This window comes from Lontra canadensis, unplaced genomic scaffold, assembly GCF_010015895.1.
Source record: "Lontra canadensis isolate GAN:19392208 unplaced genomic scaffold, GSC_riverotter_1.0 scaffold70, whole genome shotgun sequence".
Lineage (NCBI taxonomy): Eukaryota > Metazoa > Chordata > Mammalia > Carnivora > Mustelidae > Lontra > Lontra canadensis.
Window position 1 is genome coordinate 1,946,542 of NW_022631064.1, and position 13,346 is coordinate 1,959,887.

General features: G+C 39.4%; 1 protein-coding gene across 1 annotated transcript in view; it reads left to right on the plus strand.

Moving 5' to 3' along the window:
* The window catches only part of SAXO1 (stabilizer of axonemal microtubules 1), a 103,772-nt gene extending 92,593 nt beyond the window's left edge, over positions 1–11,179 (plus strand). Inside the window, exon 4 of the mRNA XM_032880496.1 lies at positions 10,173–11,179. Within this exon, the coding sequence (XP_032736387.1) occupies positions 10,173–11,176 (1,004 nt within the window). The 3' untranslated portion in view covers positions 11,177–11,179. The remainder of the gene's footprint in view (positions 1–10,172) is intronic.
* The last annotated feature ends 2,167 nt before the right edge of the window (positions 11,180–13,346 follow it).

Genomic DNA, 13,346 nt, shown 5'->3' on the forward strand with positions numbered 1-13,346 from the left:
ACAAAAACTACGTCTGAAGAGGCCTAGATATTAGACCTGGCAGACTATTTCAAAGTACTTATTATAAATATGGCCAAAGAACAACAGGAAACATGATTTATTTTTATTTCTTATTTATTTTTTTTAGAGAGAGAGCATGTGCACACCTGTGTGAGACTGAGTGGAGGGGTGGGGTTGGGGTTGGGGGCGGAAGGAAGGGAGAGAGAATCTTAAGTAGGCACAGAGCTTACTGTGGGGCTTGATCTCACAGCCCTGAGATCCAGACCTGAGCTGAAATCTAGAGTTAGATGCTTAGGGGTGCCTGGGTGGCTTGGTCAATTAAACAAGCATCTGCCTTCAGTTTGGGGCTTAATCCCAGAGTCCAGGGATTGAGCCCTGCATTGCTCCCTGCTCAGTGGGGAGTCTGCTTCTCCCTCTTGCTCTGCTCCTCCCCCTGCTCATGCTCTGTCTCTCTCACTCTCTCTCTCTCAAATAAATAAGTAAAATATTTAAAAAAAATTGACACTTAACCGACTGAGCCACCCAGGCACCCCAGGAAATCGTGTTTGATGAAATAAAGATATTATAATGGTTTCTTATCAGAGAATACCAATAAAAGGAATCCATAAAAATTAAATGAAAACATTGGAATTGAAAGGACAATAACAAAATAATTATAGTGTCTTAAACGTAGATTTGAATTGGCAGAAGGAAGAATCAGTGAAAATGAGGATAAATCAATAAATACTATCCAATCTGAAGAACAGGAAAAAAGGAAGAAAAATAGAAACTCAAAGTTGTGGGATATCATTAACTGTACAATGTACTCATGATGGGGACCCCAGAAGAAGAAAAAGGCAGAAGAAATATTAATCTACATATCCAAGAAGCATACTCCAAATCGAATAAACAGAGATCCATACTTAGTCACATAATACTTAAACTGTTGGAAGCCAAAGGCAAAGATTTGGAAAGAAGCAAAAGAGGAAAAAAAAGAAAACCCAAAAAACTTACCACATACAGGGAAATGACAGTAACAATTAAGTTTTCATCAGAAACAATGGAGGACTGAGGGCAGAAAGATGACCTAGTCAAAGTACTGAAAAATCTGTCAACCAAGGATTCTATAACTGGCAAAAGATCATGTTAAGAGAAAATAAGGACATTCCAAGATGAAGACTAGCTAACTTGCCTTATAGGAAATAAAAAGGAAGTCCTTTGGACTGGATTAATACTAAACAGTAATACAAATCCACATAAGGAAATAAAGTGCATTGATAAAGGTAATTATGTAGGTAATGTCTACTCTTTTATATTTTAAAAAACAACCAATAATCATAAAACTGTAAGGATTGTACCAGGAATGCAAGGTTGTTTGCATTCAGAAATAAGAAAGTAAATCAGAAATAAATTAATATACCACATTAATAAAGTAAAAGACAAAACCACATGATTAGAGACACAGAGAAGACATTTGACAATATCTGATAATCATAAAAGCTGTCAACAAGCTAGCATTAGAAGGGAACTTCCTCAGCCTGCTAAAGAGTATCCACAGAGAACCTTATAGCTAATATCACACAATGCAGAAAGACTGAATGCTTTGTGCCCTAAGATTGGGAGCCAGTCTAGATGTCTGCTCCTACCCCTTCCATTGAACATTGTTCTGGAGGTTATAGCCAGTACATAGTGCAAGAAGAATAAGCAAATGCATCTAAATTAGGAAGACACAAAACTCTTATTCTCAGACAACATAATCCTGTGTGCAGATAATCCCAAGGGATTATTTGATATCCTGTGTGCAGATAATCCTAAGAGATTATCACTAGAATGAATACATAAATTTGGCCAAGTATATATAATGTATTTCTATATATTAACATTGACAATAGGAAAATGAAATTAAGAAAAAGTTCTCCTCACTAGCTTCAAAGTTAATAAAATATTTGGGATAATTTTTTGAGAAAGACCTTTAAGACTTGTACACTGAACTTCAAAAACAGTGCTGAGAGAACTATGTAAGTAGATGGTGAGATAATCCACGTACACGGGTTAGAAGATACAATGCTATTAAGCTAGAGTTGCTCCCCAACTGATCTAAAGATTCAATACTGTTCCTATCAAAGTCCCAACAGATTGTTTTTTTCCCCAGAAATTGGCAAGCTGATCCTGAATTTTATATATTAAATTGAAATAAACCAGAATGGCTAAAATTTTGTCATTTTGACAAATGATGCTGGAAAAATTGAAGATCTGTATGCAAAAAGATGAACTTAGGTCTTTACCTTATATCATACTAAAAAATCAGAAAAGATCAGGGACCTAGATGTAAGATGTAAAACTATAAATCTTTTAGACCAAGACCTAGGAAAAAAATTTCATCTTATAAAAATTTAAAACTTCTGTGTGCTTCAGAAGACACCATTAAGAAAATGAGACCATAACTGATAAATGGGAAAAAATAGTTTCAAATCACTTATCTGGTATAAGACTTGTATCTGGAATGTGCAGATAACTTATAACTTGATAGTAAGATGATAAACAATTTAAAAAATGGGCAAATGACTTGAGAAGACATTTTACCAAAAAAGACATATGAATGGCTAATAAGCACATGCAGAGGTATTCAACATTGTTTGTTACTGTTAAAATTTGAAAAATATCAATTGAAGTATAGAGTTGACATATAATAAATTTATAATCAATTATATATGTTATAAAATGCTCATCATGGTAACTATATTACAACATTATGGACTATAGTCCCTATGCTATACTTTTCATCCCTGTGACTTACAACCAGAAGTTTGTATTTCTTTTTTTTGTTTTGTTTTGTTTTTTTTTTAAAGATTTTATTTATTTATTTGACAGAGAGATCACAAGCAGGCAGAGAGGCAGGCAGAGAGAGAGGAGGAAGCAGGCTCCCTGCTGAGCAGAGAGCCCGATGCGGGGCTCGATCCCAGGACTCTGAGATCATGACCTGAGCCGAAGGCAGCGGCCCAACCCACTGAGCCACCCAGGCGTCCCCAGAAGTTTGTATTTCTTATCTCCTTCATCCATTTTGCCCAACTCCCACTACCCTTTTGACAACCACTAGTTCTCTGAATTTTAGAGTCTGGTTTTGCTGTTCATTTTGTTTTTCAGTTTCCACATACATGCAAAATCATATGGTATTGGTGTTTCTCTCTCTGACTTATTTCACTTAGTGTAATATCCTCTAGGTCATCCATTTTGTCATGCATGGCAAAATGTCATACTTTTACGGGTAATACTCCATTGTGTATAGATACCACATCTTCTTTATCCATTCATCTTTAAGTGGACACTTGGGTTGTTTCCATATCTTGACTATGGTTAAGTAATGCTGCAACAAACATGGATTCATATCTTTTCAAATTCGTGTTTTTCTTTTCTTCTTTTCTTTCTTTTTGTTTAAAGATTTTATTTATTCATTTGACAGAGCACAAGCAGAGGGAGCAGGGAGGGAGAGGGAGAAGCAGGTTCCCTGCTGAGCCGAGAGCCTGACATAGGCTCAATCCCACGACACTAGGATCATGACCCGAGCTGAAGCCAGATGCTTAACATACTGAACCACCCAGGTGTCCCAGTGTTTTTATTTTCTTTGGGCAAATATCCAGTAGTGGAATTATTGGATCATATGCTATTTGTATACAAAACTTTTGAGGAACCTCCGTACTGTTTTCCACAGTGGCTGTACCACTTTACTTAGTTCCCACCAACAGTGTATGAGGCCTTCCTTTTCTCTATATCCTCACCAAACATTTGTTTTTTCTTGTATTTTTGAAACTAGCCATTCTGACTGGTTTGAGGTAATCTCTTATTTTGGTTTTAATTTGCATTTCCCTAAAGATTAATGATGTTGAGCAACTTTTCATGTATCGGTTGGCCATCTATATGTCTTCTTTGGAAAACTGTCTATTAAGATTCTCTGCCCATTTTTTTTTTTATTAATTTCTTTTCAGCGTAACAGTATTCATTGTTTATGCACCACACCCAGTGCTCCATGCCCATTTTTTAAATTGAAATTTTTTTTCTTTTGCTATTGAGTTTATTGAGTTGTAGGAGTTCTTTATATATTTTGGATAGTAGCCCCTTATCAGATACATGATTTGCAAATATCTTCTCCCAATCAGTATGTCACCTTTTCCTTTGATGGCTTCCTTTGCTGTACAAAAGCTTTTTAGTTTGAGGTAGTCCCAATAGTTTTTCTTTTTTAAAGATTTTATTTGATAGCACACAAGTAGGCAGAGTGGCAGGCAGAGGGAGAGGGAGAAGCAGGCTCTTGACTGAGCAGGGAGCCTGATCCCGGGCTCAATCCCAGGACTCTGGGATCATGACCCCGAGCCTAAGGCAGATACTTAACTGACTGAGCCACCCAGGCACCCAATCCCCTCCCCATAGTTTTGTAAAATTTTGTTTCCTTTGCCTGAGGAGACAGATCCAGAAAAATCATCCTAAATTTGTCTAAGAGGTTACTGCCTATATTTTGGAAGTTTTATGGTTTGAGGTGTCACATTTTGGCCTTTAATCTATTTTGATTTATTTTTGTATGTGGTTTAAGAAAGTGATCCAGTTTCATTCTTTTGCAAGTAGCTATCCTGTTTTTCCAGGAGCATTTATTGAGGAGAGTGTCTTTTTCCCATTGCATATTCTTGCTTCCTTTGTCATAGATTAATTGATCATATATGTATATGTCTACTTCTGTCTGAATTTTGTCCATTGATTTGTAAGTCTATTTTTGTGTCAGTACCATACTGTTTTTGATTACTATAGCTGTGTAGTATATCTTCAAATCTGGGATTGGGACACCTCTATTCCTTCTCAAGATTGGTTTGGCTCTTTGGGTTTGTATTGTGGTTGTCTACAAATTGTTATTCTAGTTCTGTGAAAAATGCTATTGGTATTTTGATAGGAATTGCACTGAATCTGTAGATTGCTTTGGGTAATATGGACATCTTAACAATATTAATTCTTCCAGTCCATGGAATATCTTTCCATTTGTGTCATTAATTTCTTTCATCAGGGTTTTATAGTTTTCAGAGTACAGGTCTTTTTCTTCCTTAGTTAAGTTTTTTCCTATGTATTTTATTTTTTGGCACACTTGTAAATAAAATTGTTTTTTCTTTTTGCTACCTAAAAAAAAAGATTTTATTTTTTTGAAAGAGAGAGAATGAGTGGTGGGGAGGGGCAGAGGGTGAGAGAGAAAGAAGCAGACTCCCTGCTGGGAGCCCCATGCAGGGCTAGATCCTGGGACCCTGGGATCATGACCTGAGCCAAAGGCAGACACATAACTGAATGACCCGTGCACCCCTCTTTGCTATTTTCTTATTACTGTATAGAAACACAACTGATTTCTGTGTATTAATTTTGTATTCTACAACTTTACTGAATTCATCTATTCTAGTATTTTGGTGGAATCTTCAGGGTTATCTATGTATAGTATTATGTTATCTGCAAGTAGTGACAACTTCTTTCTTGCTAATTTAGATAACTTTTATTTTTTCCCTTGTCTGATTGCTGGGGCTTGGGCTTGCAGCATGTTGCATAAAAGTGGAAAGAATGGACATCCTTGTCTTGTTCCTGATCTTAGAGGAAAAGCTCTCAGTTTTTCATCAGTGAGGATGATATTAACTATGGGTTTTTCATATGTAGCTTTTATTATGTTGAAATATGCTCCCTCTAAACCCATTTTGTTGAGATATTTTTAGATTGTGAAGGGATATTGAATTTTGTTGAATGCTTTTTTTTTTACATCTCTTGAGAGGATTATATGGTTTTTATTCTTTTTGTTGATGTGCTTCTGTTGAGTGATTTATGAATATTGAATCATCCTTGCATCCTTGGAATACATCCCAGCTGATCATGGTGAATGATCCTTTTAATGTATTTTTGAATGTGGTTTGCTAATATTTTGTTGTTCTCAACATCCCTATGTTCGTCAGGGCTATTGGCCTGTAGTTCTCTTTTTTCATAGTGTCTTTGTCTGGTTTTGGTATCAGGGTGATGCCTCGTAGAATGCATTTGGAAGCTTTCATTCCTTTTCTGTTCTTTTTTGGAATAGTTTAGAGGAAAATAGTTTTTAATCTTCTTAAACTGTTTGGTGGAATTCACTTGTGAATCTGTCTGGTGGTCCTGGACTCTAATTATTGCCATTTCATTAATTGTTTTCTGGTGGTTGTTGTTGTTGTTTTTAGTTTTTCTCTGTTCCTTTCTTTTTTCCTTGTAGTTTGTTCTCTTCCCTGGTGGCTTGACGGCTTTCTTTCTTTAATGCTATACTTGGATTCCTTTCTCTTTATTTTTTGTGTATTACAAGTTTTTGGTTTATGGTTACCATTGGGTCACATACAATCTCCTATGTGTATGGCAGTCAATAGGTCTATTTTAAGTTGGTGATTGCTTAAGTTTAAATACATTCTAAGGGACACCTGGGTGGCTCAGTTGGTTAAGCCTCTGCCTTCGGCTCAGGTCATGATCCCAGCGTCCTGGGATGGAGTCCCACATCAGGCTCCTTGCTCAGCAGGGAGCCTGCTTCTCCCTTTGCCTTTGCCTGACACAGGTCCACCTGTGCTCACTCGCTCTAACAAATAAATAAATCTTTACAAAAAAAAAATACATTCTAAAAGCACAAAATTTTTCCACCCCATCTACATTTTGTGTACCTGATATCATGTTTTACTTCTTTTTGTGTATTCCTTGACTACTTTTTGTAGATATAACTGGTCTTACTACTTTTGTGTTTTAACCTCCATACTGGCATCATTAAGTGATTACTACTTTTACTGTATGTTTTCTTTTACTTGTGAAATATTGTCCTTTCATATTTTCTTCTAGTTGTGGCAGTTTCTTTCCATTTAAAGAAGTCACTTCGACATTTCTTATAAGGCTAGTTTAGTGGTGATGAACTCTTAACTTCCATTTGGGAAATCCTTTCTCTCCAATTCTGAATGAGAGCCTTGCTGGGTAGAGTGTTCTTGGTTGTAGGTTGTTTTTTTTTTTCCTTTCAGTACCTTGAATATATCATGCCACTCTAGCCTGCAGACTTTCTGCTAAAAAACAGCTCACAACCTTATGGCATTTCCTTTGTATGTAACTGTTTTCTCCTCCTGCTCTTAAGATTCTCTCTTTATCCTTGATCTTTGTAGCTTTAATTATTGTATGTATGTATGTAATTATTGTATGTATTATTGTATGTAGGTGTGGATGTCTTTGGGTTCATCTTGTTAGGGGCTCTCTATGCTTCCTGGACCTTGGATGTCTCTTTCATTTCCTAGGTTAGGAATTTCTTCAAATAGGTTTTCTGTCCCCATATGTCTCTCCTTCTCCTGGGACCTCTGTAGTGTAAATGTTATTATGTTTGGTGATGTTGCAGATGTCCCTTAACCTATCCTCATTTTTAGATATTTTCTTTTCTCTTTGATGTTTGCCTTGATTGCTTTCATTATCCTGTCTTCCAGATTATTGACCCATTCTTCTGTATCTCTAATCTGTATCTCTAATCTGCTCTTGATTCCCGTGTGGTATATTTTTAATTTCAGTTATATATTCAGTTTGACTGGTTCTTTTTTATATTTTCTGTCTTTTTGTTGAAGTTCTCACTGCAAACTCTTCTTTAGGGTCCAGTGAATGTCTTTATGACTTCTACTTTGAATTCTCTATCTAGCATATGGCTTATCTCCATTTTGTTCAGCTCTTTTTTTTTTCTTTTTTGTGGTTTTATCTCACTCTATCATTTGGGAATATTCCTGGGTCTGCTCCTTTTCTTTAACTCTGTGTTTCTTTTTATTGCCATCATGAGTTATTGGGGGAAATGTAAAGTAAACTGCGGTGACATACTACTAAGCACCAACTATAGTGTCTATAATTTAAAAACAAATGTTGGTGAAGGTGTGGAGGAATTAGAACTTTCACAACTTGCTGGTGAGAAGGTAAAATGGTACATCCACTTGGGAAAGTTTGTACTATCTTAAAAAGCTAAACATAGATATACCATATAACCTAGCCATTCTGCTCTCAGTATCTACCTAAGAGAAATGAAATATATACCCATACAAAGACCATGAAAGTTTATAGCAGAAATTTTCCCAATAGATAACAAGTAGAAACAACCCAAATATTCATCAGTCAATGAATGGATAGTGTAATACTATTCAGTAGTAAAAGGAGTGAACTGATACATGCTGCAACAGAGATGGATCTCAATTACGTTCCATGAAAAAAACCAAATGCAAAACACTATACACTGTCCAATTTAGTTTATATAAGATGTTCAGAAAAGGCAGATCTATAGAGACCAAGAGCAGATAGAATGGTTGACTGGTAATGGAAGTAAAGATCAATTGCAGATGGGCTTGATCTATATTTTTATGGTAGAATTGTTCTGTAACTGGGTTTTTGTGATGGTTGCACAACTCTGTAAACGTTATTCCATAATTTAAAAAGGTAAGATGGTGCATTTTGTGTTTTTCAGATTTTATTTCAGTAAAAATGTTTTTAAGAAGTGTGCCTAAGGACTCCACTGGTATTGGCCCTATATAACCAAGACTCCTCAGAAGCTGCTTTTGTTCCTCTTTGTAAAGCTGTAAGCAGGAGAATTCCCTGTGGATTCAGAGGGTTCACTAGGATTTCATACTGGTTACTTTAGATCTGGTAGTTGATGGACACAGTGGAGGCAATGTAGGACTTGGGTGGGAGCCCAGTATTATGACAAGAATGGAAGCACTATCAAGGTGTTTGAATGGTATGGTTTGCTGCCCTATTCTTCTCATTTAGATTTTTAGTGTCAAAGCTGCCCCCAGGATTTGTATGGAGAAGTTACTTTCAAAGCATCCTAGAGTGTGATTTGAGGACAAAACTTGTTCCTCAGGATGCACGGAGGCCATCTTTAGGGCCTATTTTCTTCGGGTGCAGTCCTCTCATTATCGTGGCCATGCCAGTCCCATAGCAAATGTTCCTCTTGAGACTGACATCCCCTAGATATGGTTGGCCTATGCTTTTCATTCTTCAAATATTCTGAAATTCTCCTTCTTCTGCAAATATTCCCTGATTATTTTTCATTTTCCTTTAACCTTTATTCTCTCTAGATATATTGTGCTCCTAGCCATAATAGAGGCTGTAGGAAGAACATGACATTGGAGTCAACTATGTTGTTTAAATTCCAACTCTTAATTCCCTAGCCATGTGACTTTTAGAAAAGTTTCTTAGCCACTCTGAATCCTGCTCTTGGAAATCTGTAAAATAGAGGTAATTACACCCTTACAAAGAGTGAGTATAAGATGAAACAAGGTCATGTATGGAAATCCCTGAGTGCAGTTAGTTGGTGCATAGTTAGTGTTCCTCGATTGTCAGAACCAGGTAGTGGAGTGGGTCCACAGCATGGATTCTGGATCTGGGTTTGCAGCCATGCTTTTTCACTTTTAGACAAGTGACCTTGGGCAAGTTTCCTAAGTTCTCTGTGCCTCTGTTTCTGCATCTATAAAACAGGCATATTGAAAGCACACATCTGATTAGGACTGTCTGAAGATTAAAAGAGTTAATATAGAAAGTATTTATAATATTGCCTATCACATGATAAACTCTATGCATGTGGCAGCTGCTGTTCTCTCTCCAGCCAATACAATGCCTTTATTCTCTTGGGGCAGCATATTTGATTTATGTGGATTAAATGTCTGGATTAAAGGGATGTAATCATGGTCACCCTATGGATGAGAACAGAGGTCTGCTTGGTCTGGCTGGTGGCCCACCAGTGGTGGGCTGTGAATCCCCTATCTCACTACACCATGCATATTTTTCCACTCTGTGCTGATTCAGAGAGGGGCCCTTCCCCATAGAGGAATAGAACCATTCTTGGATCAAGGTATACCAGTGCACTCCTCAGCTGGAATCAAATTCTAGATCCTCCCACAGCTGTGGACCCTCTAAAATCCCTGCATGTAGCATTGTGGGTTATGATGAGACTCCTGTCAATTCATCTGTTCTGCATAGTAACTTCCAAATACTGTAAAGTTGAAATATTAAACCCTTGGTTGAGGTAGTAGAAGAGATCTGCTCTCCTCTTCCCTTGTCTCAAGGACCATCTCATTGGAGACGGGTTTAAGGCTTTGAGGCCCCTTAGAATACATGCATGTTAAGTGGACTTGGTTGATAAGTAGTCACCACTACTGTTTTCTTTTCAGCTGATTACTTACCATGGAACCAACCAAGACGAGAGCTCCTGCGTCCAGAACACCACTACCGGCCAGTATCGACTCGATTTGATAGTAGAACTACACACCAGGATGACTATTCTGTAAAGAGCCGAGTGAACACCTTGAGTTGTAAGCCTCTGGCCGTGCCCAAGCTCTGTAACATCCCCCTGGAGGATCTGACTAACTACAAGATGAGCTACGTGGCCCACCCAATGGAGAAGCGCTTTGTGTACGAAGCAGAGAAGTTCAGACCCTGTGAAATCCCCTTTGAAAGCCTTACCACCCACAAGGAATCCTACCGGGGCCTGAGAGGAGAGCCAGCCAAGAGCTTGAAACCTGCGACCAGGCCCTGTGGTTTAGACATGCCTTTCTCTAACACCACTGAGTTTCGAGATAAGTACCAAGCTTGGCCAACGCCCCAGATGTTCTCCAAAGTTCCTGTCACCTATGTCCCTCCTGAAGAAAAGATGGACCTTCTGACTACAGTGCAGGCCCATTACACATACCCTAAGGGTGCCCCAGCTCAGTCATGCCGACCGGTGCTCTCAGTCAAGAAGTGTGGTCGCTTCGAAGGCTCCACTACTACCAAGGACGACTATAAGCAGTGGCCTGGCATGCGCCCAGAGCTAGTCAAGCCCGTTCCCCAGCTGAACATTCCCACCGAGCCCTTGGATTGTCTGACCACGACTCAGGCCCATTATGTGCCCCACCCACCCATTAATACCAAAAGCTGTAAGCCTCCCTGGGCCAGCCCCCAAGGAAATATCCCAGTGGAGGGCCAGACCACATACAGCATCAGCTTTACTCCTAAGGATCTGGGCAGGTGCCCAGCCTCATATGCTGAGCCCCCTGGCTACATCTTTGAGGAAACGGATGCTTTGGGGCACAGGATATACAGGCCAGTGTCCCAGACAGGGTCTCCGCAGAGCAGCCGTCTTTCTGTAGGTGATTCGGAGAACCCCAACCAGCAGGAGTTGGCAGTGTCAGCCTGATTTTTTTTTTTTTAAATCATTCCTTAGAAATTGCACAATACTTTTAAAAGAAGATGATTGAGAGTTATTCATTGGCCAAAAAAGAATTCCCCAAAATGAAAAAAAAAAGTTCATCATCATTTTCCAGGACACTTGAATAAAATGAGAATTGCTTGACTCAAGGAAAATGACATTTAATCACTGGCTAAGTATTCCTCTTAACCCTCCCTCTGCTGCCTCTCCCACTTGGGTCCCTTACCATGTGCTGATGGAATCAAAGCTGGTCTCAAGGGTTTTTCTCTGAACCAGAAATCTTTTCTGAATTTAATCATTGTATGACTTGACATTGCAATTAACTCTTGCCAAGTATGAGGTGCTGAAGAATAAACTTTATTTTGGGGGGAATGAATCTGCAAGTCTATGAGTTCACCCTTACATGCTGTCTCTGCAGAGAACGGGCTATGTCCCTTGGGGCCTTTTGGGAGATTTCAGACTATGGCCCCCATTGTACTCCAGTACTGATGGGTGTACTTTGAACTCCATCTGGAATTCTGTGTTCTCTCTCTCTGCCCAGGGCTGCTTTATAGGGCATCTTTCTACCATCTCATGCCATGACGAACTGGCAAGAATAGTGCTATCTGAATGGGGCCTGGGTGTTTTTAGGCATAGGAAGTGGAGAGGGGAGAAAGGTATCCTATGGCAGTCCCAGGGGAGCATGGACCTGCCAGGTCTCTCTTATCCCCAAACCAGTGCTGGCCCTGATTCCAGGACAAGGGAGAGGCAAAGGAACCCTTGACAACTGGGTAGTTGTCAGGCTTCCTCTGGGCTGTGAGCAGAAACTGTGAGCTCTTTAAAGTGCTTGGAGCTTATGCTGGGCATGTTCTTGGAAGCCTAGATCTGCTTTTCCTAAGATAACAGCTGTGACCAGACTTGTGACAAAGCTTGACAGTGATGAATTGGACCCTGCCCTAAAGGGCTGGAGGTTTCTCTTTTGGGTCAAATGCTTGATACTAAGGCTAAGTAATTTGGTGATTAAAAAATTTTTTTTTTAATTGGAAAGAATTGAATAAAGATTTTGTCCAAGAGGGCCTATGCCAGGGTCAGATGGGCTCACGGTGTGGGTGAACCTCCCTCAGAGTGATGTAGGCTGACACCTGGGACACTCACTTCCCTTCTGAGGTCACAGAACCCTAAATCTTCTACACAGAACAGTGTTTGGAGGAGGAAATTTCAGCTCAAGTCTGGAGACCTGGGTTTAGGTTCAGTGCTTGGTTCATGGGTGAGAAATCTGTGTCTTTTATCTGGGGTCCCATCTTTCTAAGGCTTTTGCTCACCTGGCCCAGACCTCTCAGGTCCCCATGCCTTGCAGCCTCACTGTGAGGTTGGTTTGTATCACTGGGTTGGGATCAAAATCCTTAAATCCTCTTGTTGCTTATATGGGGTCTGGATACCTGCTTCTCTGCGGTAGAGAGGCTCAGGGAGTTAATGGGCCTTGCCCAAGGCCACACAGCATGGGGCACCAAGGTCAAGATCGGAACCCAGCTGTCTGATTCAACAGCCAGTGCTCTTCCCACGGGGCCAGGTACCTCCTATCTGCTGTGTCCTAGTTTGCATGGCTCCACAAGCACATCAATCCACATTTTCTCTGAGTTCCTCCCTGGAGTGCATTAAGCTAAAGGAGACCACTAGGAGGGTAGGTTTTATTACCTTCATTTTGTAACTTTGGCAAATCAGAGAAATATTGGCAGTTGACTTGAAAAGCCACGTAGTGCTAGATGCTTATAAAAATGCAACAATCTCTTAGGCTTTAGCAGTTGGCCTCCCCTGTTATTGCTTCCCCAGAGAAGAATTTAAAATTATTTTATCTGTTCCTGCTAATGTTTTCCTTAATGTTCATAAGTCATATGCATGTACTATTGTTGGTTGACTTATTGGTTTTAGACATGGTCTGTTTTGGTAGATTGGGAATTTTAATCTTCTCTCTCCCACCTTGTCAGTGAAATAAGAGAATGGTGCTCAGTGTATCAAGACTGAGAAGCTTTTCTAATGTTTCTGGTGAGTACAAAGAAGCTGAAGAAGGATGGTTAGATGATTGCAGGCCAGATGAGCCACTTAGGGCTTCCCTACATTGCCAGCTTCTCCCAGAATTAAGGAATCTGTGCTCCCCTGCTCTCTGTCCTTTTTTTGGTCT